We start from the raw sequence: 27,418 nt of genomic DNA, 5'->3' as shown, positions 1-27,418 counted from the left end.
CTTCCTGATGTACCCTGCTCCCTTCCCCTAGGCCAGTGGGGTCATGCCGAGGACGTAGCAGACCTGACTGTCTCCTGTTGCTGGTCTAGACGAGGTTTGATAAACTCTGTTCACACCTTTACATCCCACTGTCCTCTTAGCCTTCACTTGCCTCGATCTGCCTTGGGGTGAATTAAACATACGCTAACCTGATCAGGACCCACTTTGAAACATGCTGATCCCCATCCCATTCCCCACCCCCTGTCAGGTAAAGAGCAACAGAAACATAAACAAAAAACAAAAACAAAACAAAAAAACCAAACCTAACAACATAATTGACTATAGTCTGACATACAAATAATTTGTCATTTTGAGCCTTAGTTGGTCCACCTGCAAAGTGGGTCATAACACACTAAAAGAAGAGTCCAAGGCCCTTGGACCCCATCAGCCCTGAGTCCCCAAGCGTGATACTTAGGGACACGACTGCTGCTGTAACCTCTCCCGGCACTGGTTTTCTGCTAGGCCCAGAGAAAACACCAGTGATTCTCGATATGGCTCATGGTATCAGGACCCAAGGAACCCCGAGTTCCCTGGAGAGTGAGCCTCTGGCCAAGCTGGTTGTGAGCCTGTTGCTCAGTTTCCAGTGGGCCAGAGACACGGTCATTGAGGAGGAGGCCCTGTTCAGGGTTGCAAAGCCTGGCTCTGTGAGGGTAGCCACCTACTCTGCTCCTCTCCGGTGGCCCCGCTCCTGGCTGTTTGAGTCATCACTGGATAGCAGGTAGGAGGACCCCAGGCACCGCATGGCACACGTGCTCACACTCATCCACACAGTTGCTATTCTGACACACGATGCTCCGAGTAAGCAAGCAGTGGTGGTTTGCCACAGACTCTGAGACGCCATTGTCTCCTGGCAGTTGAGGGCAATTCTTAGTTCCAAAACACACAGCATGAAGGGAATGGGGATGCTGAGATCCATTAAGAGATTATTTCCCTACTTTCTTCAACTACTGAGCTGGCTACCTTTTCATCGCTCTGGGTAGACCCCACATTCTCTCTGTGGCTCTGGCTCTACGCTCTCCGGGCCCATTACGCGTGGCCCTTATCAGTGGGCAGCCCTTCTGAGTAGAGGTTCATAGAGGTCTTTGAAAAGAAATAAAAATAGGCGCATGCGCACGCGCACACAATCATGGAGACACCACGGTTCAAAAGCTGTACTTTCATCTCTCACCGAGCAATGGTGGCTATGAACGAACCAGAGGCCCCACAGCCCATGATTAACCTGTGATGTCCCAGTGGAGTCCAGCAGCTGGGGAAGAGAGTGCTTCCGGCCATCCCGGGAGACCTCCAGCATCCTGATCCGGGGGTCCCCGTTGCGTACCATCAGTTCATTGTATTCTTCAACAGATTCTAGACGGTGGACACCTCCTGCAACAAAAGATGTTGGAAACATGGTTGGATAAGGAAGAGAAGAGTATTAACAGAATTGACAGGCCTAAACGTTGTGTTTACAATTGCCGCACAGGTTCGGAAGGTCCGGAGCTGAAGATGTACAAAGGGTTTGCCTAGTTGCTAGCACCAGGTTCTATGTAACCGTGCTGTGTTCAAAGAAACTGAGTTTCTGAAGGGACAAGACTGCCTAAGGAGCAATGTACGCACTGAGTCAGATGCAGGGGTGGTGGGAACAGCCATAAACTAGGTGACAGGGCCATAGGCAGATGATCTAGTAATGGCAGAGCAGCATTTTATGTTTGTCATGGCTTCACTGCTAGGTGGGTACTTTTATTCCTATATATATATATACACACACACACACACACACCCCGAGAAGTACAATTGACGTGAGTATTGTGACGCAGCCAAGCTGGCCTGGAATTCAGAATTCTCTTGTGCTGTGGGCCTCTAACCTCTGAGTACAGAAACAACTGGCATGTAGCATGGTGTCTGGCTTAGTACTGGCTTTCTAAACAACATTTTTGTTAATGGTTACTAAGTATAACTTAAATGTGCACAAAAGCACATGAGTAAAATCTCTAATGACCTCTAACACACATTCACCAGCATCTCAAAAGCCCCCTTGACTTCCTGAACGCTCCTTACCCAATGGTAGTAACATCAACTTTACTTCAAGCATCACAGGTCACTTCTGTCTAGTTGAACTCTATATGAAAGAATATATACTTGTTGTGTATAGAGCTCCCTGTTCTTAACATTTATTATATTTGTATTTATTTTGTGTATGTATGCACGTGGGGCAGATGTGCCATTGTATGTATGGAGAGGTAAGAGGACCACTTGCAGGAGTGAGTTCACTCCTCCCTCTACAGGGGTCCTGGGACTGGAACTCAGGTTGGTAGGAGGTAGGAACCGTTACCCGCTGAGCCATCTTGTCTACCCTTAAAGTATTTATTTTGTGAGATTCAACCATGCTGCTTGTGTGCCAACAGTTTGTTCATTTCCATTCTGCATAACATTTTATTGCATAAACACAACATTACATTTTTTGCATTCTGTAATTGAGGGACATTAGCTTGTTTCCAGCTTTAGATGTGAAACAGTAGTAGTGTGTGTGTGTGTGTGTGTGTGTGTGTGTGTGTGTGTGTGTGGGTGTGTGTGGGTGTTGGCATACGTAGTACATGTTTTTGTTTTTGTCCATTGCCACACATTATTTTTTAAAAAACCATTAAAAATGTAGAAAGCATTTTGGTCCACGCAAGCATCTGCGGGATGTAGTTTGCTGATTGCTGATGGAGACTGCAGCTACTGTGTTCTCACGCCCACCTCCTGTGGAGGTGCTGGCTCCTGGCCTCTCTTCCTTCTGCAGTACTGTCACCTGCAGGGCGAACTCTGTCGTCTCCCCGTCAGTCTTTACTCAGCTGTTCTCTGGGAACGCAATGGGATCTTACTGTGGTTTCAAATCTTCACTGCACTGACAACTGACAAGATCACACTTCTGCGTATATAGCCACTGGCTGCTCCTTTTGTAAAGTATGTTTAAAATTTTCTGTCCACTCTTTTATTAAGTTCTCTTATTGATTTCTAAGAAGTTTTCTTTATTTTAATATGAATCCTTTGTGGGACCTATGAATTATTAATAAATATTTTCTACACATCTGCACCTTACGTTGTCTTAATGGTATTTTCTGGCAAACACAAGAAAGTCATAATTTAATGGTGTGATATAGTCATTTATGAATTAATGACAGAATGTTTTGAGGAGCATAGAGTGTGTTTATACAAAATAAGATGATGTCATAGTTTCTTTTCTATCAGTTCAGATACTATATAGTCTAAATTTAGTTTTTTGGTTTTGTTGTTGTTGTTTTGTTTTTTGAGACAGGGTTTCTCTGTGTGGCTCTGGCTGTCCTGGACTTGCTTTAGAGACCAGGCTAGCCTCGAACTCACAGTGATCCACCTGATTCTGCTTCCTGAGTGCTGGTTGTTGGTTTTTTTTTTTTTCCATTTTTCCCCCCCAAGACAGGGTTTCTCTGTGTAGCCTTGGCTGTTCCAGACTCATTTTGTAGACCAGGTTGGCCTCAAACGCACAGCGGTCTGGATTTGCCTGCATTTGCCTCCCAGAGTGCTGGGATTAAAGGCGTGTGCCACCACACCCAGCTTAAAGTTAGTTGTTTTAAATAAAATACCCTGACAACTTAGAGGAAAGGGTTTACTTTAGCTCCTGGTTCCAGGTCATAGTTCATCATGTCAGGAAAGTCACAGAGTCATATCACATTCACAATTAGGAAACAGAGAGCAACAAATACATGTTGTTAGTGATTAGCTTGCTCTCTGTCAGTGCAGGACCCAGCCCAGGAAATGGCAATACCCCTTCAGGATGGGTCTTCCCACCTGAGCCAACCCAATAAAGCCAATCTCTCACAGGCATGGGCACAGGCCAACTTTGTCTAGATAATCACTCATTTAGAATCAGTCCCTCTAGCTGATTCCAGGGTGTGTCAAGCTGACAATGAAAACTACAGTACCACTCTGTAGTATGGGCACACAGATGTATTTGTTGCCCAATTGTGGACCAAATGAAATTTTGCAAGCATAACTGCAGATCAACTTGTACTTTTACAACTGATACTTTTGTATTCTATTTAAGAAACTTTTGCAATAAGTGTGTGTGTGTGTGTGTGTGTGTGTGTGTGTGTGTGTGTGTGTGTGTGTATGGGGTGTTGTGTGTATGCTGTAACCCAGGTACCATTGAGCTATGCTGACAAAATCTGTAATGATTTAAAAACACCTAATTTAGACTATACACTATTCTGAAATGATAGATCAATTACACATGAATAAAGCTATAATCACTATAATGTCTGTGTTAAAAAGTACACATCACATATGTGCTTACTTAAATACATATCAATTCTTTTTTTAAAGATTTATTTTTAATTCTGTACACTTGGGTGTGTCTGTATGTGAGTATATGCACATACGTGCAGGTGCCTATAGAGGTGTAGATCCCTTGGAGCTGCAGTTACTGGAGTTAGAACTGTTGTGAGGCTCCTTATATGGGTGCTGGGAACTGAACTGAGGTCTTTTGTAAGAGCAATGTGTCATGAATTTCTTCACCTCCATACACTGATTCTTTAGTGGACTGCTTTCTCCTGGGTGGAGCAATGTTTCATTTGATGCTGTCCAATTTCCATCTAGAAATTTCTCTCAAAGTTTTTCATGGAATACAACCAGGCGTGGCAGAGCACGCCTATAATCCCAACACTCTGCGAGGCAGAGGTAGGTGGATCACTGTGAGTTCCAGGCCAGCCTGGTCTACAAAGCAAGTTCAGGACAGCCAAAGCTACACACAGAAACTCTGTCTTGAAAAAAAATCAAAAAGAAAAAAAAAAAAAAGAAAGTTTTTCAGGGAATAAGGCAAGGCAACAGTACACTTGTAAAAGTCTCATGTTGCTGAGCTTTTAATAATGATACAGTGCTGATACAGCTAATGGATGCTGCTTAAGGTTAATGTCTCAAAAACTAAATATTAACTTTGTGAAAGCAGGTTTTCAAACATCTGAAATCCCTTTATGGCCAAGGAACGCTTTGCATTTAAAAAGATCACAAACTTAAGAGGTTAACACAGATAAATCAAAAGCACTGAATTAAAGGCGGTCCCTGCTGGCAAGGAAAGAGGTAGGCAGTGAGGAAAACTCAGAAAAAACGTGTTCTGTGAAATGAAAGATGATGTTGCTTTAGTCATTTTGGAGCCAGACTAGGCAAAGCCCTCATGGGAATGGCTGCAACCTCACACACACACTTAAATAATTCATAGTTTAGCAAGTCATGGGCCAGATTAATCTTTCTTGGCGTGCTTACTCATCTGAACTAGATTTATTAGAAGAGAATTCCTTTCGAGTTGACGGGGAGGCGCTTGTCATCAACGGGAGAGGAACCACACACGGTAGCATCCATTGACAATTCCCTGATATACGAACACCACATATGAAACAAACAGCCAGATCTGGAAGACAGACAAGTGAGGAGCCCGTGGTGTTCAATCCTTCTATGTGGGGCTGGAGAAATGGCTCAGTGGTTACGAGCATGCATTGTTCTCGCAGAGTTTGATTTTTAGGACCTACATCAAAGCAGCTCCCAGCTTCCTGGAACCCTAGTTTCAGAGAGCCCACACCTTTCTCAGCTCCTTGAGCATAAACACAGACACTCGTACATTTATATTGATAACAAACAAGCAACCCGGGCGGTGGTGGTGCACACCTTTAATCCCAGCGCTCGGGAAGCAGAGACGGGTGGGGCTGAGTTTAAGGCCAAGGCTGCATAGAGAACCTTGTCTCAAAAACTCCAAAATCAGCCAACAAACCAACCAACCAAACTCCTATATGCGAAAGCCTTTAGAGTAAAGCAGTTCACAGCGCTGTCAGAGCCCAGTTCCCCAAGCTTTTTTAGGGTGTCTTCGGGTTAAGCTGCCAGCCTTATCTCTTCCCGCCCTACTCCATCAGTCTCCTCTTCGCTGATGGCTGCCAAGGATGTGTCCACCTCCTCTCTACTCATTTCCAGCACCAGGAATATAAATGTCCCAAGTTTACCCAACTTTGCGAACACCATCGCCTCCCACCTCAATAGCCTGCGTTCCCTCCGGCTATGGACTCTTGCCAAGCTTTGCTGGGCTCAATCACTGTTGCCATCAGATTACGTTAGGCCTCTCAAGTGAGAGAGGATTCAAAACAGTTGCCCGAGACGTCTTTCCTTCTCCCCCCACTGGCTGGAAACGTCTAGACAACAGAACTCAAGTCGGCTACCAGTGTCCCCTTTCTCCCACTGTTTCTGAGGGCCTCCACCAGCACACAATCCATCCAGACTTCCAGGCCTCTGCTGCTTGTATGTGTACGGCCGTTATTGGGGCCATCGCTATGCGTGCGTGTGGGTTATATTCCCCGGGGACTAAAAGTTCTCACAAAGGCCTTCCTGTCTAAAGCCATTCAAACTTTTTTTTTCTCCTCTCAAGAGGGAAAGAGGCATGAACAATTAAGAATGAAAATGAAAATCTTGATCATAATACGAATGACCTCAACAATAAAAACAATGCGCGCTTCTGAGGAAAGGGCCCATTGCTGTTTGGGGTGAGAGGAACAAACACAGAGGCTGGGCACATGGAAGGCTCTCACATTTACTGAAGGAATATGTGCATAGCGCAACCCTCCTGTCACTGATCGAGAAGCTGAGATCCCACTTCACTCATCTCAGGGGCAGAGCTACCCACTGAGCCCGGTTCAGGCTGGGACCTGCGTCTGCTTCCTCCCCTATCACACGGGCTTGGACGGCTTGAGAGGAAGGTGACATCCTCTTGTGTCAAAACAGTGGCCCAGCCCTGGTCTGGCTATCAGCTAAAGGCATTCTTGGGTCCAAATTGACAATATGGGAATAGTTAAAAAAAAAAAAAAATCAGACATCTACATGCCCCACCCTCATCATGGCTAGCAGACAGAATTCTTTTTACTGTCCCCAGGAAGCCAGTGGTGGCAAGAACTGTCTTGAACGCAGGTCCTTTTCCTGGTTCCAACCCAGTGACCTTTGGGATTTCCTCAGCTGCTCTGATCTCAGCTATAAAATAAGGAATGTGACAGCAGAGATTTCAAAGGTCCTTGTATTTCTCTAGAACTCAGAGTGCCTCCCTGGGAGCTGATGACACAGTGGTGATCAGCTCTGTCAAGACTGCCGCCTCTCTGTCCTTGAACACACAGGGCTTATGGGGTCTCTCTTAGAGCTTCTGGTGGGAGCTGCTTGTTGCCTTCAGGGAGTCTTTCTTAGCCTGAGGCTACCCCTTTCTGCAGAAATCAAGCTCTAACGCTCACTTAAATGTGACGCTGCCTAATTATTCCTAATTGTCAATACAAAATAATATTTGCAAATAGAGCTTTAAAGGCATTGCCCTTTATTGGTCCCATGCTATTTATCTTCTCTGAGAACAAACACAGCAGAGGGCCAGATGATGGGGGCAGATACTCTTTGGCGGGCAGCATGGTCCCTTTCCTCTCCAGGGATCTGGGTGCAGAAGAAGAAAATGATGGGATGGGAACACATTATGCCCTGTGTTGGGTGATTTTCTGTGAGTTAAAAATAAGACTTGTGGGCAGCAAGACGGCTTTGTGGTTTAAGCATTCACTGGCCTGAGTTCAAATAAAAGTGGAAGGAGCGAACCAACACAATCGTTGGGTGTCAATTGTCCTCTGGTCTCCACACTTGTGTCCACTCATTACTTATGCATGACACACACAAAGCTCTGTAGAAATAAATACATAAGTGATAAAATAGAAACATCACCCAATCTTTCCAAGTCCGGTCCAACTCTTTTGTGCAGCTGTTGGAATGGAAGTTGAGAGAGGTCTGAAACAGGCTAAGGATGGAAGGTTACCACTTGATAAGGGCTCGAAACCAAGTTCTGCCTCGCTTTCCAGATGCCTGTGAGGGCATGGCTGGAGCCCCTGGGCGCTGTGCCAGGAGCCCATGCCACATTTGGAGACCATAAAAATGCTCTAATACATTCTTTAAATGCAGGAAAAGTTGAGCATGATAGTAATGAGTAGATCAGTACATATCTTATGTGTATATTATATGCATGTGAGTGTGTGCGTGTTTGTGTGCATGTGTGTGGGAGTATACAAGTCCATACAGTGTGTAGAGGCCAGAGGTTGACATTACGGGTATTCCTCTATTCTGCATCACTTATTTATTTAATTTACTATGCGTGGTGTATGTGCACATGTATGTGTGGTATCTGTGCACATGTATGTGTGGTATCTGTGCACATGTATGCAGAATATGCATATGGAACATGTCAGAGATTAATGTTGTCAGATGTTTGCTGTCTCCTCGTTTTTTTTGAGGGGCCAGTGTATTTGTGTGTGCGTGTGCGTGAGACAGCATGCACTTGTGTCTGCATATGCATATGCTTGGGAAGTCCAGAGGTTGAAGGCAGATGGCTTCCTTTTTAATCTTCACCTCTGTGATTAAGACATGATCTCTCACTGAACCCCAAGCTTGCTGGCCAGTAAGCCCCTGGGGATTCACCTATTCTGCCACACCCTTGTCCCAGTGCTGGGGTTACAGACGTACCTGTACCTGCTTTTACAACATGGGGATGGGGGATCTGAACCCAGGTCCTCCAGCTTGGTTAACAAGTACTTGACCCACTGAGCCGTCTCTCCAGTTCCCAGTGTGTATTCTTCATATGAACACAAGTCATACAATTTTATTTTTTATGGAAAAAAATATCCAACAAAACACAAGTGCCAAGGACCCATGAAAGTCATATGTGTCCTCTACTGTCTCCGCCTAGAGCACAGGCCAGGTCATCTAAGGAAACACCCAGGGCATGTAGAATATGGAATCTATCCATCCTGAAAGCTGCAGCCCCTTTCATCATTTCTGCTGCTTAGCTGAGATGAAAATTCAATGAGAGACAATCCTTTCACCTAGTTGGCTGAGAGTCTTTTGGGTGGGTGGGAACATGTGCATCTTGAGAACATGGCCACCTCTGAGAGTTGACACTGAAAGGGTCACCTGAAACCTCATTAAGCTAAGTGAACCAAACATTCAGGAAATTGAAATTTTAACAGACACACACACGCTGACATGCACTTTGTAATGGTTAAAAAAAAAAATTAGTCATTTGGGCAGCTAGGGTTAATGGAGTGCTCTGCCAGGCATGCCTCACTGTGGAAAACAGTTCTGAGATTTTAAGGAGATCATCTCCCCAGTGGCAAGTCTGTGAAATCTCTTACTTAGGAGGATGAGGCAGGAGGATTGTGAGTTCAGGCCAGCCTGAGCATTGTGCCTCACACCGCCAATGACATCATCTCCCCGTTCCTGGTCCCCAGGCAGGGAGGGGTCCCACTTACCTGAGAGCCGGCTCTTGAGCTTCATCTTATTGTTGCCTTGTTTGGGACTTTCCAAGCTCCCCTTGGATTCCTCAGAGCTGCCTACGTCCTGGGATTCTTCTGAACCAGGCATCTAGAAGGCAGAGCAAAGAGCTGAATGGAGAGGCTAGGCCTCCAAGGAGTTCTCTCAGATGGCTCGGAGAAGCAGCAATAGAGATGTCATGTGAGAAGAAGTGGGTCACAGGATCAAAGCCCCACCCTCCAGATAACCAGGGGCCACGAGCTGGCAAGTTCCACCAGGGAGACCTCAAACTGGAAAGGATCCCTGGGGCTGTTTCCACTCCCATTTTACCTTGGGGGAACCTGGTCAAGGTTGCCCCAGGATAGTCAGAGGGAGGTGAGGGTAGACTGAGTCCAGGTCTCCTAGTTTATGGCTCAGGGATTTCTGTATGATGCAAGTTGCCACAGAGAAACATTAAACCAAGTGTCTTCGAAATCCAAGTTTCTAAGACTTCGAGTTGTATCAGTGACAGATGGGGATATGTTCTGGAAATGTGGTGCGATGCAATTCTGCCATTGTGTAAATACTAAAGACTACCTGTGAGACAGACCTGGCCGATCTAGGCCAATCACTGGAGGCGGGGGTGGGGGGGGGGGAGAAGGAAGAGGACGAAGGAGGAAGAGGAGGAGGAAGGAGGAGGAGGAGAAGCAGCAGCAGCAGCAGCAGCACCTTTAATCCCAATACTCTGGAGTCAGTGGCAGGCAGTCAGTTTGAGGCCAGCCTGGTCTACAGAGCGAGTTCTAGGACAGCCAGATTTACACAGAAAAGCCTTTTCTTGAAAAAAAAAAATCTGACTCTAGAATGAGGATAAAAAGTGTAGTATAGGACTGGAGAGATGGCTCAGAGGTTAAGAGCACTGACTGAGGCCATGTGTGGTGGCACACGCCTTTAATCCCAGCACTTGGGAGGCAGAGGCAGGCGGATCTCTCTGAGTTCAAGGCCAGCCTGGTCTACAAAGTGAGTCCAGGACAGCTAGGACTACAAGGGAAACCCTGCCTTGAAAAAACAAAACAAAGCAAAAAACGAAACCAAACCAAAACAAAAAGAGTACTGTCTTCTCTTCCAGAGGTCCTGAGTTCAATTCGCAGCAACACATGGTGGCTCACAACCATCTATAATGAGATCCAGTGCCTTCTTTTGGCCTGTTGGCTCACATGCAGGCAGAATATTGTATAAATAAATAGTAAATAAAAAATATATAAAGTGTAGTATAGAAAATACATAAATGGGGCTGGAGAGATGGCTCAGCCTTTAGTGGCTAGGCCACAACCAAAACTGTAAGAAAATACATAAATAAGTAGCAATCCTTTATCATCAAGTACTATGTGCTGTGTATAACTGCATATGCTGGATTTTCACATCTAGTAGCTCAGGTGATGTTGGCATGACCATTTGTTGCACAGGAATGTCACTAAGTTGGCATTTTTCAGAGTTGTTCTACTCTTCCGGGGGCCTCTGCCTATGTGGCCCTGACTGAAATGTTATATGCTTGACGAGCGTGCTTCCCTACAGCCAACTGTTCGGGCTGCCACCCACGCTCCTGATTCTCAACTGTCCAGGTTCTATGGAATAAGTGTCAGTCACCCCAAACGTCTGTAAGGTCATGTTTGGCATTGGATTCCAGGAAGTGATTTGGAGAAGATCGTCCCAAGATGCCTTGGTGTCAGGCATCTCAGGGAAGCAAACCGTGTTGAAAAGCACACTAGCAGACTGAACCAGGGCACTTGGGTGTTTGGGAGGATTTGTTAAAAGTTGAGGTGGGGGTGGGGGTGGGGGTGGGGAGGAGTACAGAGGAGATGGTTCCGTGAATAAAGTGCCTCTCATGCAAGCCCAGGGACTTGAGTTCAGATCCCTTGAACCCATGTAAAGAGCGGGGTTGTGGGGGAGGGGGTTGAGTCTAACTCCAGCATGAAAAGGTAGGAGGCAGTGGGGTGGGGTGGGTGAAGATATACAGAAATGGGCAGATCTCTAGAGCTTTTTTTTTTTTTTTTGGTTTTCCGAAACAGGGTTTCTCTGTGTAGCCTTGGCTGTCCTGGACTCACTTTGTAGACCAGGCTGGCCTTGAACTCAACAGCGATCCACCTGCCTCTGCCTCCCGAGTGCTGGGATTAAAGGCGTGCCCCACCACCGCCCAGCCTCTATAGCTTTTTGAGAGATGGTATCTCACAAACTAACATGAGTGGGCCAGAGGAAGACACCCATTGTCAACCTCCGGCACACACACGTGTGTAAGTCTGCCTACATGTACACAAGCACACATGAACATTTCAAGGAGGGATACATTTAAAACTTATTATGTCAAATGATATGCTTCCCCCGCCTTGGAACTTTCCTTTCCTTTGAGGTTTCAGTGGGAAAGAGCGAGCCTTGTAGTAAAATGCACAAGCTTCATGCTAAGAATTGTACACGAAGTTGCAAAAGACATTATTATGTGTATCTAATTCAGTGCGTAAATTATAAAAGGCATTTAGAGCTATCTCCTAAACGACTCCTCTTTTATGAGGTGATTACTTAGATCAACTTTTATATATAATCTGTTTGTTTGACACGTCCCTTTCTTCTTTAGGCTCAAGTATCTTCTCAGATAAGAATGAGGAACAAAAGATCAGAGAATAGAGAGATGTGGGCAAAGTTCTGGAAGGGGCATTGGGAAGGAAAACAAATCCTGTCATGCAAACAAAGATAACAACGTTGGCTCACTTGTTTACAATGTCAGTGCCTGGCCAGTGCCACGGCCAGATTATGAAGGGAACCCTGAGGGTTATTTTTACACCCAGGGATATGGATGCCTTTGCCAACCTCAAATTCCGACAAGGATGAAAACCCAGTCAAGAGAAGCGGACTACAGGAGGCCAAGAACCATGCAAGAGTCATTCAGAGAGATAACAAATGTCACAGAAAGAGGCATCTCTCTCCTCTGTGAGCAGCAATTCCCAGAGGTGGGCTTAGGCTCATGGCTCGCCTATCGAAGAGGGTGCTCTCTGCTTTGTAAGGGCCATGGTGGCTTTGAAGCTGTTGAACCAATGGAGGCCAAGACCAAAAGCCACAGCCAGCTGGGCGGGGAGGAAGGAAACCCACCCAAGGCCCTGTGTCTGCGGTCAGAAACCCCGTTCTTCTGCTCCCCATCATCCCAGCACAGCCCTAGGCCTTTCACGGAATCAGAATGACCACCTCATGGCTGCCCAGCGCACTGCTAAGACGCCATCTCCTCGCTTTCCAGCTTCATGTTTACTAGGAAATGGCTCCTTCCATCCTAAGATGCTATAGCTGAGGCAATACTGTGGACAGTCAACATACACAAGTGCGGGTGGGCTTTTTTTTTTAAACCATTTCATTTTTCCAGCGAATATGCATCCCAAGATAGATAAGCAAAGAATTTTGCTTATAACATTCAAGACCTAGAATAGATTGCACATGAAGACAGAGTTAGAGGAGACCACACACACCAAGTCGTATGTAAAGTCTAGAGATGCCAAGAAAAATGCAGTAAGCAATAAGCATCCATTCGCAGAAGCTAAGAGGCAGATTTCAAAGCAGAGAAGATTTCAAAGCAAGGCCTTAAAGAACAATGCTCCCCTATGCTGGGCCACAGAGGTGCACGCCTTTAATCCCAGCACTCGGGAGGCAGAGGCAGGCGGATCTCTGTGAGTGCGAGGCCAGCCTGGTCTACAAAGCATATCCACGACAGTCAGGGTCATGACACAGAGAAACCCTGTCTTGAAAAACAAAACAAACAAACAAACAAAAAAGAAAAAGGACAATATTCCCCACTCCCATCTCCCAATGCAATACGATTTACAAGTTGTGAGATTTCTTATGCCAAAGAAATCTTATTGGAAGCTGTGGCTAAAACAAGAATTGCTCTAGATATACCATGAAGCACTATATATATATATATATATTTTTTAAATTTAATTTAATTTAATTTTTTTTTGGTTTTTGGTTTTTTGGTTTTTGTTTTTCGAGACAGGGTCTCTCTGTGTTAGCCTTGGCTGTCCTGGACTCACTTTATAGACCAGGCTGCCCTTGAACTCACAGCAATCCACCTGCCTCTGGGATTAAAGGCGTGCGCCACCACACCCAGCCCCATGAAGCACTTTAAAGGACATACAGATGAGATCAAGGCAGGAGTGAAAACTTATTTGAGAGCTCCTGGAACTGTTAATTTAGGAATGTTGGTCCTTCTCACATTGCCCTAACAGGTCACTACAGGTTGTATATTGAAAAGCTAGGTGTGGTAGCACACACCTATAATCCCAGTACTCCCTTGGAGGAGGCAGAGTTCAAGGCCTTCCTCGTTCATCCATTCATTTATTCTGGTTTTTCATGACAGGGTCTCCCCATGCAGCTCTGGCTGTCCTGGAACTCACTCTGTAGACCAAGCTGGCCTCGAACTCAGAGATCTACCTGCCTCTGCCTCTGCCTCCTGAGTGCTGGCTCCTTCTCAGTGATATTGTTTTCCTTGCTAGTTTGTGTGTTGGGAAATTTAATGTTGAGGAGCCAACACCTGGTGAAGGTGTCTTGCTCTGTTGCTCCCATGGCAAAAGGCCTAGGGGGCCAAGCTTGCCCTCCAGAAGGTCCTATTCACAGTAAGTAGTCTGGTACGAAGGTGACATGATCCATCCATGAAGGCTGTCACCTCGCATCAGGCCCTCCCTTCCAACACCACACAGGGGGCTAAATTCCCAACCCAGGCTTCACTTCAACCAAAGCAGGAGGCTTTGGAATGTGAAGCACCATTTCTTTCCCTGACAAAAAATTGGTTTGTCACATTATATGGCTTGGAACTCAATGAACAGGAAGTGGGTTGTGGAGACATATCAGGCCCAGATTCCAGCAGGAAGCATTGTACAACGTGTAATTTTGACTACAATGAGCCTTCCCTCAGTCCTGTGCTATTGTCTGGAAATGTCCGCATTAAGAGAATACTTTTGCTGGACAATGCGCTCCAAATTCACATAACAAAGGACCCTGTTCTGAAAGTGACACTTGTAGCTAGAAGTGTTCTAGAAGGAAATTAGCAGGAAGTCCTCTCTGGAAGAGCTCAGTCCAGCCCAGCAGTTGGTAGGGTCTGCACTCACACGCAGTGAGCCATTTCTAATTCGTGCAAGGTGATGCTATTACACTCTTGGAATCTAATAGAACTTTCCAGACCCTGTTGCAGACCCTCCTTCTATCCTACAATCTGTGAAATGCTCTCTTAATGAAGAAGCAGTTCTAGCTCTAGAGTTTGCATGAATGGAGGTGGGAGGAGAAACTGGCCGTAAGTCACACATCCTGGTTGTGCCATTTTATTAGTAATGCACATGAACATCTGTGAATGCCACTGAGAAAAACCAAGATCTAAGGCGTCTACGTGAGGGCTGGCAACGTGCTCTGTGGTGAAACACAGAGCTAGGGTTTCCATCCCTGATACCCCCAAAAAGAATGGGATCCCAGCCAGGCCCAGAAAATGAGGCATGCAGTTTTTCAAAGTGGACTTGATGAGCTTTTGTTTTGTTTTGTTTTTTGTTTTTTGAGACAGGGTTTCTCTGTGTAACCTTGGCTGCCCTGGACTCGCTTTGTAGACCAGGCTGGCCTCGAACTCACAGAGATCCCCCTGCCTCTGCTTCCCCGAGTGCTGGGATTACAGTTGTGTACCACCGCGCCCAACTATGAGAATGTTTTCATTAATAAAAGATTTATTTTATTTTTATCTTAGATGTGAGGGTTTTGTCTGCAAGTAGGAAGTGTGCTACATACATGTCTGGTACTGTCTGGGGCAGAAAGAGGGCAATGATCCCTTGAAAGTGGAGTTGGAGATGGCTGTTAGCTGCCATGTGGGTGCTGGGAACTGAACCCAGGTCCTCCGAAAGAGCAGCAAATTCACTTACTTACTTAGTCATCTCTCTAAATTGTCGCCCCCCCAACCCAGTACATTTTCATCCTCAACTTTTCTTTACATGCTATTAGCAATGCTCCATTGTTACCAACTGGGACGTACTTCTCCACTGGTCTTTTGAATTCTTCCAAGGTTTGCAAACAGACTCGAAATTGGATATGGTGTCCCAGGAGGAAGATGTAGGTTTGTTTACTACGAGGTAAAAGTAAGATAATGTGTCTCTCTAGAGCAAAGGCTGGCCAGGCCTGAGCCAAGCCCATCAAGAACGATGGAAGTTGCTTACGTTCAGGGTCTCTCACCTGTGATGCAAGTCTGCTGTGTGTCCATCTCTTGGGACCCTTCTGCACCATAGGATTTAAAGAGGGGGAGGGGAGCCGGGTCACACGCCTTTAATCCCAGCACTCGGGAGGCAGAGGCAGGCAGATCATTGTGAGTTCAAGGCCAGCCTAGTCTACAAAGTGAGTTCAGGAAGCCAAGACTACACAGTGAAACCCTGTCTCAAAAACAAACAAAAAAAGAAAATGGAGGAGGAACTGATGCAGCCAGAAAACCCTGGCCTGGGACTGCGTCCTACCAGAGCAAGCCAAAACCCAGCTGCGGTACTTCCTGTGCCAGTCAAAATGGCCTCTGACCCAAAATAGTACAACTTCTGGAGAAAATGCTTCCATATCGATGCAGAAAATTCCAGACATTTCTACAGTTCTGGAAACCATCCTGCGAGAAGCAAATAAGGTCCCAGGAACAAGACTTTATCTGGAACAAACACTTTCTACAGGTTAGAGTTTGCCACCTCTAAATGTCAAGAGTGGCAATAACGTAGCACAGCTATGTGCCCATGGTACTCTGGCTCGTTTGCATCACACCAAGAAGAAAAGAACGTGTGGGGCTAACAAACCCAACCCTGCTGGAGCTGAAGAACCCTGGGTGAGCGGTTCAGTGGGATGCAGTCAAGTCTACAGATGGTGGAAAAACAATCTTTTTTTCCTGCACACCACATCTCATGAGCTAAGATGGAGCAAATAAGACATAGGAGAGTCCAAAGAATAGCATTAATTAAAAAAAAAAATCAAAAGGTAAGGAAACTTAAATTTAGATGACGATTACTTTCAACTGATTCTTAACCTCTTTGTATTACAAGCTGTAAAAGGGGATTTAGGTTTGTTGGCACTGACTTGATTATCATGACTTCATTCACATTTTCTCTTACTGTGGAACTGCCGAAAAACATTAGTTTTCAATAAGACAATCCATGGGCACCAAGATTTGTGGGAACAGAGATAGGAAGGCTCTCAGTGCTACCCAGAAATTGGCCCCTTGGGTCCAAGCTAAAGTCTATTACTTAGGGATGCTCTGTGACTGCTGTTCAAAGTGTGTAAGAGACGTCCTGAACACCCTGTGTGACTCATCTAACAGTTGGCTCCCGAGGCCTCACAAACAAACAGCTTGACTTTTATCTCCAGCGTTCCCACCACACAAGCATATCTGGTCCCAAGGGAAAACCTCAGGGGAGATGGTCATTCTTAGTCCTCATGGGGGGGGGGGAGGATGGGGGATGGGGGGGTGGGGAAGTGGGAGGTGTTACCATTCCCATCACTTGAAAGAAAAACAAAAACAAAACCAAAAACAAACAAACTGCAGATGTGCAGACACATTTCAGCTCCTGGGGGAAGTGGGGTTGGTTCACCCCACTGGTCAGGATCCACAGGACAGAACAACGTGACTTTCCTTTCATGCTTTCAGCCACAGGAAGATGACTTTTAGACTGCTAAATGAAGCCCATTTTTCCAAATCTCTGGGGCAGATGTGTAAGTGACCAAAGAGAACCAGATGGCCATCAGAGAGGCCAGGGCTGGAAATAAATAACCATTCATACAGAGGGAATCAGAGCAACAGTGTGTGTGCGTGCACACACGCGTATACATGGACGCACACATGCACAATTCAGTCAGCACCAAGTGACAAAGAGCCTCTGACTTGCATGCAGAAAAAGATGACTCTGCCATTCTGCAGGACAATTGCTTTCCCACTAAAGAGAACAGTTTGGGGCTGAAAAAGAAAAGCAGTAAACATGGAGAGACCAATTTGTCTTCCCTGTGCTCTTTGGTCCATGCAGAGCATAGGGAGTGTGCACGGCTCAGAAACCCTCAGATGCAGCAGGGGGGAGGGGCTACAGCAGATGGCCATGGAGACATCCAGGCTGTGGCTCTGCAAGTGAAATAATATTGCCCTTGTTCTGTACGAGCCTGTTTCCAGTTCCTGCCCATTCATCAACCACCATCCGCCCCCATAAATCTGAACAAGTTTAAAGGACTGTCTTAGGGATTAGATGATTTTATGCATACAAATTCAATAAGTTTCTTGGTTACATAGAAAGCTGTGGTGAAGAAGTCACCTTTCAGACCCCTGGAAAGTCATCAGTCATTAGCCTCTGTGTGATCCTCTTACAGTTGGTTTATATGGCTTAAAAAGAGGACAGTATCCTCAGGGACTTTTATTTCTTTAAGTACAAATGTGAGTGTGTGGATGGCAGGGATGGCTTTGCACATCCCTCCTTAGTGCAGACTGCAGATGTTCCTTCTCAGTGGAGACTCAGTGAAGTCTCAGCACAGACTTCCACATTTGTCTGCTCACCTTTAAACTTTTCCTATCCTTCACCGCCCCAAGATCTCAACATGGAAACTGTGCCTGCCACTCAACCACAATGTGGACACAATTTTTTTTAAGTGTCCTGGAATTCACTCTGTAGAGCAAGGCTGGCCTCAAACTGAAGGAGATCCGCCTGCCTCTGCCTCCTGAGTGCTGGGATTAAAGCCAGGAGCCACCACCAAATTCCTATAAAAGAAGTCCCAATTCCTTGTGTGGACTGAAGGCCTAGGTACCTTTAATCCCAGCTCTTGGGAGGCAGAGATCTGTGTGAGTTTGAGGCAAGCCTGGTTTATATAGTGAGTGCCAGGTCAGCCCTAGCTACAAAGTAAGACCCTGTCATCAAAGCAAAAAGGAGGAGGAAAGGAAGGAAGGAAGGGAGAGAGGGAGGAAGGGAAGAAGGGAGGGAGGGAGAGAGAGAGAGAGAGAGAGAGAGAGAGAGAGAGAGAGAGAGAGAGAGAGAGAGAGAGAGAGACACACACACAGACAGACAGACAGACAGACAGACACAGGGACAGGGATGGGGGGGGCAGGGGGAGTGCATGCGCACGGGCACTTTGCTGACAAGCCATGAATCAGAGGCTGGCTTTGTGACTTGGAGTGGTAAAGGCGGAGGTGATGGAAGACTCATGTGACAATAAAAACTTCTCAAGAGAAAGGGATGTAGAGTCTTGGTAGTCAGGAAATGGAAGGAAGAGAACTTGAAGTGAGGTAAGGTACAAGGACCATGGTTTTCTTTCTCTGCAAATGTCACCTAGGGAGCTAAACTACCACTTATGTAAACAGCAAGGGGAGAAAAACAAGCCAACAAGCAGCAAAGCCGAGGCATGCATGCACACAGCCCACCAGGGGGCGGGTTGGGAGAGCTCTACTGGTCCTAAGCATCTTTGTTTCTTTGAGAAATTTCTGCCCTGAATTCCACAGCAGAACTTCTGACCTCTTATATTCTGCTTTGTTTTGCTTTCCCAGGCTCGGTGCTGCCATGTTGCATAAGATGGGGCTAGAATAAGAAAAAGTCAAGAAATTCTACCTTTTGGTGTCCAGAACGGCTTTTGTTAAGGTGTGCGTTTCCAGTACCCACTTCTCATTTATCTGATGCATGCGGGCACCGTCAATGGCCATTTTGACGAGCAATGTCACTTCAGGAATATTTTTATTACATGTACTTATTTTGTGAGCCTCCATGCGTGAGGCATGTGCCACAGCACGTGTGGAAATTGGAAGCCAGCTTCACTTCTTTCTTTCTACCATGGGAATGCCAGGATGGCTTGAACCCGCGCCCTCTGGCTTGGCAGCAAGGACCTCTACTCACTAAAGCATCTTGCTGGCACAGGACTTTTTGCGTTCTTAAAAATGATCAGAGTACGTGGAGGAGAGGCTGAGAAGGGACCTCCTGTTTTCGGATAGGCTTAGACTTTGACAGTATTACATCCAGGAGCAGCCTTAAGAAAACAAATACAGCCGGGCGTGGTGGCGCACGCCTATAATCCCAGCACTCGGGAGGCAGAGGCAGGTGGATCGCTGTGAGTTCGAGGCCAGCCTGGTCTATAAAGTGGGTCCAGGACAGCCAAGGCTACACAGAGAAACCCTGTCTCGAAAAACCAAAAAAAAAAAAAAAAAAAAAAAAAAAAAAAAAAAAAGAAGAAGAAGAAAACAAATACATTTCGAGGGCTTCTCAAAGCTCAAGTGAGTCGTGAGTCATGCTGTCCTTGTCTGCCACCTCTACTGATTGCTGCTGTCCCTTTGTCTACGGCAGAAGACATGTTCTATCTTAGAACTGCCCCTTTCTTTTACTCTCTAGATCCCCCTTTACCTTGCTATGCGTGGACCATAAACTTTTGTCCCCAGAGGGCTGAAATCCAGCAGATCCAAATGAAAAGAGAGTAGGATTGATGCCAACACGGTGTGTAATTAAGGACAAATGTAAAGGGTGTCTTTAGAGCAATGTATTAGAACATGCAAAGACAGGAAGTCATCTAAAGTGATAAAAATCATATGACTTTTACAATATAATTTTCACACAAAGGAATTAACAGAAGGCAAGGAAAATTCATTAATACTCTAGTGGTCCATTAAATATTATTATATAATAAGTAATAAATATTACATGTTCTAGTGGCCCATTATATTATTTTCACTGAAATTTGAAGGAATATTTCAAGTCTAAAAGCTAATTGTATACAGTTGGACTTTTCTTTAACATACACACACACACACACACACACACACACACACACACACACACACACACAAAATAGAATGTAATGAAAACTTTCAAAAAATAAAGTAAAATGAGGGCTGGGCATACTGGTGCATGCCTTTAATCCCAGGACTTGGGAAGCAGAGGTAGGAGTGAGTTTGAAGCCAGTCTGATTGATCTACAGAGCAAGTTCCAGATCAGCCAGGGATACATAGGAAAGCCCTGTCTCAAAAGATAAAATCAAAACAAAAGCAAGCCAACAAACAGAAGCCCCCCAAATTAATAATATAATAAAGTGATATGCAATATATAAACATCGTAATATTTTCCTTCCATACCCCAGAAACCAGGAGGCTTCCCTTCAGGTGTGCCCCCCATCCCTTTGGAGACCCCTATATTACATGCCCCCATTTATAGGGCACAGCACTCACGCTTTCTATACAATTAGCACAGGCTGTTTTTACCTCCCTGAGAACTGCAAAGTGCATGGGCGGGAAGGAGGCACAGGGCCAGGTGGCGAGTTGCAGCAAGTCCCTGCCAATGTTGCTTCAACAAGAATAAGTCTAATCCAAACATCAGCAGCTTTCTGGGCAATTCATCCCAAGCAAATAATTACCCTTATCTCTGTTCTTCTCCATTAATCGCTTCATCTCCTTAAGTATGAAACCAAACCAAATCAAAAGCACCCCCAGATTGAAATCTTATTTTCATAGGCCAGTGTTAACGGCAGCCGCCTTCTACTTATGCTGCTCTGGCAATTCCGTATAGTGCACTGAGCTTCCACACAGCCTCTCATCCCTGCTCCGTGCCCGTGGAAGCGCTGCTCGAAACGGAAGTCAAGTGAGGCGCACCTGGGAAAGTCCAGTGGACCAGTTCATACTTAGGGACAGAGGAGAGAAAGCCACGCAGTCTGGGCAGCGGTGCCTCCGCCCATGTTGGAGCTGGCGTGATAGTTTCCACAAGCACACAGCCAGTCCATCTGCAGGGACAGGTGTATGCAAAGGCAGCGAGAACATCATGTGCCAGCATGTGCCTGAAGGACCCCAGGCTTCCAAGTTTCCCATATAAACAGCAGGCACCTCTACTCCCTGACCCCTAAACTGCAGGGAGGAGAGGGGTATTTGGGGTTTAAAATCTCCCCTTTCCTCAAGGCTGTGCCCTGTACAGGGAGATGCTGGGGCAGGACAGGGTAGGGGGTTCCTGCAGGTCTACCAGGTGATTGGTAGTGCCCTGTCCCTTCTGCTTTCTGCATCAGGGTCACATGGGAACTTCAGAAAGCCCAGACTCCTTGGCCCTACCCCTTGCAGACCTTCTGAATTAAAGCTACACCCTCCTACAGGAGCAGAGATGCTGTGTATTGCCCCTGCATGTCCGGGGTGTGTGTAAAGTCTTGGTGTGCCGCCCTTTCCCTTGCGGTTTTCCCTCATGGCTGCCTTAGCTGGGAGTAGATGAGTATGGGTGGAGGAAAGAGAGGGAGGGAGGGAGGGAAGAAGGGAGGGAGGAGGGCAGGAGAGAGGGAGGGAAGAAGGGAGGGAGGAGGGCGGGAGGGAGGGAGGAAAGAGAGGGAGGGAGGAGGGCGGGAGGGAGGGGTGTGGGGAAGCCTGTTATCCCAGGATCTCAGCTGCCTCTCTCATCAAGGATTCCTAGCCTAAAACATGAGAAGTGTGGCCCAGCTTGTTTGTCTCCAGGTTACAGAGGTCTGCCATGCTACTGTTTTTGTTTTTGTTTTTGTTTGTTTTTTACCGGAGCCCACGTCCTCTACAGCTGTGGGTTTCCACGGCGCCTCTGGTTAGTCACTCCACCCACATTTCACTTGTACTTTACTCATTTCTGTTGAGATGTTTACTCCTTTGTCACTACTGTTGATTTGTTAAAAAAAAAAATCAAGTCCTAAATTGCCTACCTGCTTCCTCTACTCTTAACCGATCAGGAAGGAAAAAAATGTGTCTTATTCGTTATAGAGATGCTGCTTGTTTTAAAGGAAGGAGTGCTTAAACGTTTCCAATTTTCACCTATATTCTTTTTTTTTTTGAGACAGGGTCTCTCTGTGTTAGCCTTGGCTGTCCTGGACTCGCTTTGTAGACCAGGTTGGCCTCGAACTCACAGTAATCCACCTGTCTCTGCCTCCCGAGTGCTGGGATTAAAGGTGTGCGCCACCACGTCCGGCCTTTCACCTATATTCTTGTTCCAGGCAGAAATTGCCAGAACAGAGAAGCAGACAGGACACAAACAAACAAATGTCCCCTGTCCATGCTCAATTTAAATTCACAGGTGGCTGGGGAAGATGGCAATGTCAGTGGAGCTCAGCAGTCCTTTTGATTAGAGGTCTGCAGAGGGCATTGTGGGAACTTCAGGCACCACACAAGACTGGCCACCTGCCTGCTATCTCTCCACCCATCCGGGTCCTCTCTATAGTTAGAAGTCTAAAGTTGAGTGTGTGTGATGGGCAAGTGACAAACCTGGCACAGCCACTTCCCAGATCTACCACTAAAGAGGGACCGTGACATTAAGAAAACTGTCACACACATGAGTCAGTGTGTCATGGCCATTTGTGTTAAGGTTCATGAAGGATCACGCCTGCACACAGCATGCCAGAGCCCCAGGCAGATATGACATGTGCATCTTGGAAGACTTCCTGGGAGAGGTGAATCCCAAAGCCAGAGGCAGTGGACACCCAGGAAGAAGAACCAAGTGGGAGTTGCTAAGCGTTAACTGCTGGTGCCGTGGCTTCGGAGGGATTCACGGACTAGAACACCTCCTGCTGCTGCCCACAGGAGCGCCAAGTCTTAGCATGACCCTTGAGGCTGTAAGGAGAGAGTATTATCCCCTGTTACACGAGCTCAGGGAGCCTGGACTGGGTTTTTCCACATTCCCAGACTTACTCTGTGAAGGTCTGATTTCCATCTAAACCACACACCTCCCTGTTTTAATGTTACCAAGCTCAGCCGCATGCACATGGTGCTCACCACTCTTTGTATAGACTCCAGAGTCACCAGAAAACACTCTAGGTCAGGTCCCAAAGAAGAAACAGTTTCCTAGCCTGGACAAGCTCAGTCAACCAGGAATGACACTGTGAGATGCTTTGGTAAGTTCCCAGTGTCCAGACATGTCTGGGACACTTAGAGCAAAAATGCCACCAGATGTTCAGCCCAAACAAAACACAAGAAGCCAAATCCTTTCTTAGTAGAGAAACAGTGACCTAGGACACACAATTTCAGCATCTCGTCCACTAATGAAAGGACTCAAATGCCCATGTCAGGCTCACAGGGTCGTAAGGTCCAACACAGCTCTTCACTCTCTGCTAGGTGAGGTCCTTTATCTTCTTAAGCCCTGACCACCCCAGGGATCTCTAAGATCTTCCAAACTTACCAGGCCAGACACATCAGAACAAACTCCTCTGATGCCAAAGGAAGCCAGAGCCAGGCTTCCTCATCGACAGGCTGAATAGAAGCCTCCCAGTTGAGCGGAGACAATTGTGAGCTGACCCAACCATGTGTATGACGGAGATTGCTTTCATTAAATAAAATGTTTGTTGTTAAAACACACACACACACAAAATTCTCCATTTCTCGAGTCACCACCTCCCTCATGCCCTGTCATACTGACAATCCTCATTCTCTCAAGTCCAGAGCTTTACACATGATAGGCAAGCGCTCTACCAACAGAGCCACAGCCCCAGGCTTCCCATTATTTAATATTTCAGCGCTCAAACCCCAGATGGGTGGTCTACAGAAATGCCAGACCAGTCGCTAGGATCCCTTGCCTCATGCAGCTGACGACGATGGCTCGGGAAAAACACCAAACAAATCTGGGGGGCCAACAGTTGACGTGGGGGTGCACGTGGGCAGTCAGCGGGAGCTAAGAGGGTCAGGACGGACAGTGCGCTGAATTCCTCTGAGGAGGTCACACTACAAAGTCTAGAAGAGGAGCCCAAGTCAGCTGTACCCAGACTGAAGAGCATCCGCAAAGGTCCTGGGGCAGGAACGCAGGGAGGAGGCATCACAAGGGGCTCTGGAGAAGTGGAACGCAGTTGCTTAGAGTGAATGGTGAGCTTGACGCAAAGAGAGCTCTGACAGGCAGGCAGAAGGGACACGGAGGCTGCGAAGGTTAGTTCAGTTTCCACCGTTGCTGAAAGCCCAAGGAAAGCCAGCGAATGATAGCATACTGCGTAGAGAAAGGATTAGCCAAGGATTGTTTAACCTGCCCCCTCCCCCCACCTTGACCCTGGTCCTTCAGGGGAGGCTTGCGTTGAGTGGGCTTTGGAAGAAAGCTCTCATTTGAGGGGAAAAGCAACTTTTATTTTTCCACCCCTCAAACGTACTGGTGTACTGGCATTGACGAGGAATGCAGGTGTTTGTTTTGCTTTTGAAGGGCTCGGGATACACGGAGCTCATTTTCCAGCGCTCACCCATGCTACCTAAGTGTAGGGCCCGGAGAGAGAAGTAGCAGGTTCCGTAGGGCAGAAAGAGGGTTGGCTCAAGAGCAGGGAGAGCTTACACTAACGATGCGTTCTTCAGATCTGAGAGAGAAAGAGACCAGGAGTCCACATCGCTTCCTTGTAGTAGGACGCCTTCCTGTGTGTGCCAGGTGGTAACAGAGCAATTCCCTTACGTGGGGAAGCGTAGTAAGCTACGTGAGTGACCTGGTACGGTTAAAGCTCAAAGATCACTCTACGCTAATTTGTCTGAGTGGGCTCTTCCACTTTTAAGCAGAAATCTGGAAGTCTGTATTGAAACCCTCGGTTGCCTTCAAGCATCCTTAAGAAGTATTAAGAGTATCTTCTTGGACGCCAAAGAGCATTTTAGAGATCAGTATCTGCACACAACTAAACAGCCTGTGGTTTCCAGTTTTAGTTTTCTTAAGTGAAATGCATCTCCCTTCCAGATGTTTCCAGAACATTCTGAGGAAAATATAAAAAAGGAAGGCGCCGCATTCTTCTCTGATTCTGTCACCCAGTCTTCAGAGAAGCATCATCCCAGAGCTGGAAACAGCCAGAGGCTCACTTACCATGCCCCGGACAGCGGCTGAGCCTGTTCCCTCTTCGCCTTCCCCGTCTGCTTCCTGGTCTTCATTGTCAGTCCAGGAGGACACATCCTCCACTGAGCTAGTCAGGTCAGGTAAACTCTTCGATGTTGACCTCAGGAGGTCCTCCGCTGAGCTCTCCTAATAGGACACATGAAAGGCCCAGGAATTACCCCTGGGGTACCAGCTACTAATGGAAGTCAACCTGATAAGGCCAGCCACGTGCTTCACCCAGAGAGCGCGTGGCATTTATGACCCACACGTGCGGGGTCACCATCAACGTCAGGGCGGTAACACAATGTAAAGCCAAAGCGGTTTCTGCAGTTCCTAACAAATTTGGGTTTGTAAGGTCGGTGCTCCCATGAGCCTCCCTGTCGCTGGTCAGATGAGTGACGTCCTTTTCCTGTGCAGCTCCACAGCTTAAAGAGCTGGTCTCTGCCTAGTGCTCCAAGCCTGCCTTTCCTTCCCTCTTAGCCTCACATTTCACTCAGACCAGTTCTAATCCTCCTGGTGCTGCCTGTCACCCACTTCCTGGACCACTCATGACTCTGGCCTACTCTGACAAGTGTGGGCATTCATTTGCACCACCAGCGCCAGGCCAGGAAGCGTTGTTAGCCCCTCCAAGGGCTGGAGGTCCTAGGGCTGGAGATGGAGCCTAGCCTGACGGTTGAGCCCTCGCCTAGCATGTATGACGCCTTGGCTTTGACTGACAGGCAGCACCAGTTCGCCCTTTCTCCTCCAGTGTCGCTAGCTGTTTCTTTCCACCTCGGCAGCATATCTAATTTCATCCAGCTTTCTCTCTCGTGTGCCCACTACTTTTCCTCGAACCATTTCTACTTATCATAGGCCTAACCAGAAGCTCATGCTGTCCCTCGCCCACAGGCCATCTTATTGGCAAACTCTCAGTAAACAGAGATTTTCCATTTCAGAATCAAAAATGCCAACCTGGAGACATGATGGTGCCTTTTCAGTGAGCAGCTTTTCAAGAGCAAAACCAACACAGGGCCTCAGACTCCGTTATGTTTAGACTCCCAGAGGTGCCCTTTGCACCTACGTAGAGATGGCAGAGCAGATGTGGGATGCGGGTGAGACGGTCCTGACAGTCTCCATTGTACATAAGGAGCACGCTGGAGCCTGGCACACATCCTAAAAAGGCCGCCAGACACCGAGGCCAGGGAAACGCAGTAGTGTTTTCTCCTCATCTCTTCACCTTAGCCCCTTCTACAGGGAGTAGAAAGTACCACAAAGTCTGAACCATCAAACCGCTTGGCCACCCACACAGAATGGAAGACAGACGCCAAAACCACCAAGTTGTAATGGACGATACAAACTTTTAGTGATCTGGCATTTAATGTCAGCGATGCTTGTTACCCGCTTGAAGCCATTTTTACCTTGAAGAACGTGAAAAACATTCATTCACTTTAGGCAAACACTTGACCAACTGAGGTGTACCCCAGGCCTCAAACAATCATGTCACACCAGTAACTGTGAGGGGATGTTGCCCGGTTTGTTTCTATGTAAGGAAATGAAGCCATTAGGGAAGTCGTGAGTCCATTTCTCTTCTATGTTGTCTACTCTGTTGAACTTTTAACAATAAAGAATAAAAAAATAGAAAAAAAAAAAGCAAATGAAGGTCCCAATGGGTGGTAGATCACACAGCAGCTATGGGATAGAATGTGCCTTGAAAAGTGATGCTGAGGGGGCTGGAGAGATGGCTCAGAGGTTAAGAGCACTGTTTGTTCTTCCAAAGGTTCTGAGTTCAATTCCCAGCAACCACATGGTAGCTCACAACCACCTATACTGAGATCTGGTGCCCTCTTCTGGCACACAGGCAAAACATGGTGTACATAATAAATAAATAAACCTTTAAAAAGATGGGGGTGGGAGGGGGAGAAAAGATAACTCATGTTGCTTTGGGAGCCAGGCGGCAGTGGTGCACACCTTTAATCCCAGCACTTGGGAGGCAGAGGCAGACGGATCGCTGTGAGTTTGAGGCCAGCCTGGTCTACAAAGCGAGTCCAGGACAGCCAAGACTACATAGAGAAACCCTGTCTCTGGGGGAAAAAAAAGTGGTGCTGAGACAAACTTCTTGTGGGAAAGGTTCTTACAGCATGCTACCTAGTGAATGAGCAGCTCAGAAGCATGTGTGACAGCCATGATATCAGCCACATATGTGATTATAGACTACACGTGTGCTCATGTGTGACGGAGAGGAAGGTGGTCACTTCTCCACTGTCCCAGCTCCCCGCTGGCCAGCTGAACTGCTCAGGGCTTTCCCTGCCTCCTTCAAGCTCCGG

At 46.8% G+C, this 27,418-nt stretch overlaps 1 protein-coding gene across 7 annotated transcripts in view; it reads right to left on the bottom strand.

Moving 5' to 3' along the window:
- The window catches only part of PDZD2 (PDZ domain containing 2), a 377,862-nt gene that overhangs the window by 46,216 nt on the left and 304,228 nt on the right, over positions 1-27,418 (bottom strand). For 5 of the 7 annotated variants that reach the window (XM_084781099.1, XM_084781100.1, XM_084781103.1 and 2 more), the window contains 3 exons: positions 25,107-25,262; positions 9,336-9,447; positions 1,259-1,404 (listed from right to left, as the gene is read on the bottom strand). In XM_084781099.1, the coding sequence (XP_084637225.1) occupies positions 1,259-1,404; positions 9,336-9,447; positions 25,107-25,262 (414 nt within the window). The remainder of the gene's footprint in view (positions 1-1,258; positions 1,405-9,335; positions 9,448-25,106; positions 25,263-27,418) is intronic. The other 2 variants (XM_084781102.1, XM_084781101.1) reach the window with 1 other exon arrangement.

The sequence above is a fragment of the Acomys minous genome (assembly GCF_964271855.1).
Source record: "Acomys minous genome assembly, chromosome: 5".
NCBI classification, from domain to species: domain Eukaryota; kingdom Metazoa; phylum Chordata; class Mammalia; order Rodentia; family Muridae; genus Acomys; species Acomys minous.
This window is presented reverse-complemented; position numbering and strand designations above follow the sequence as displayed.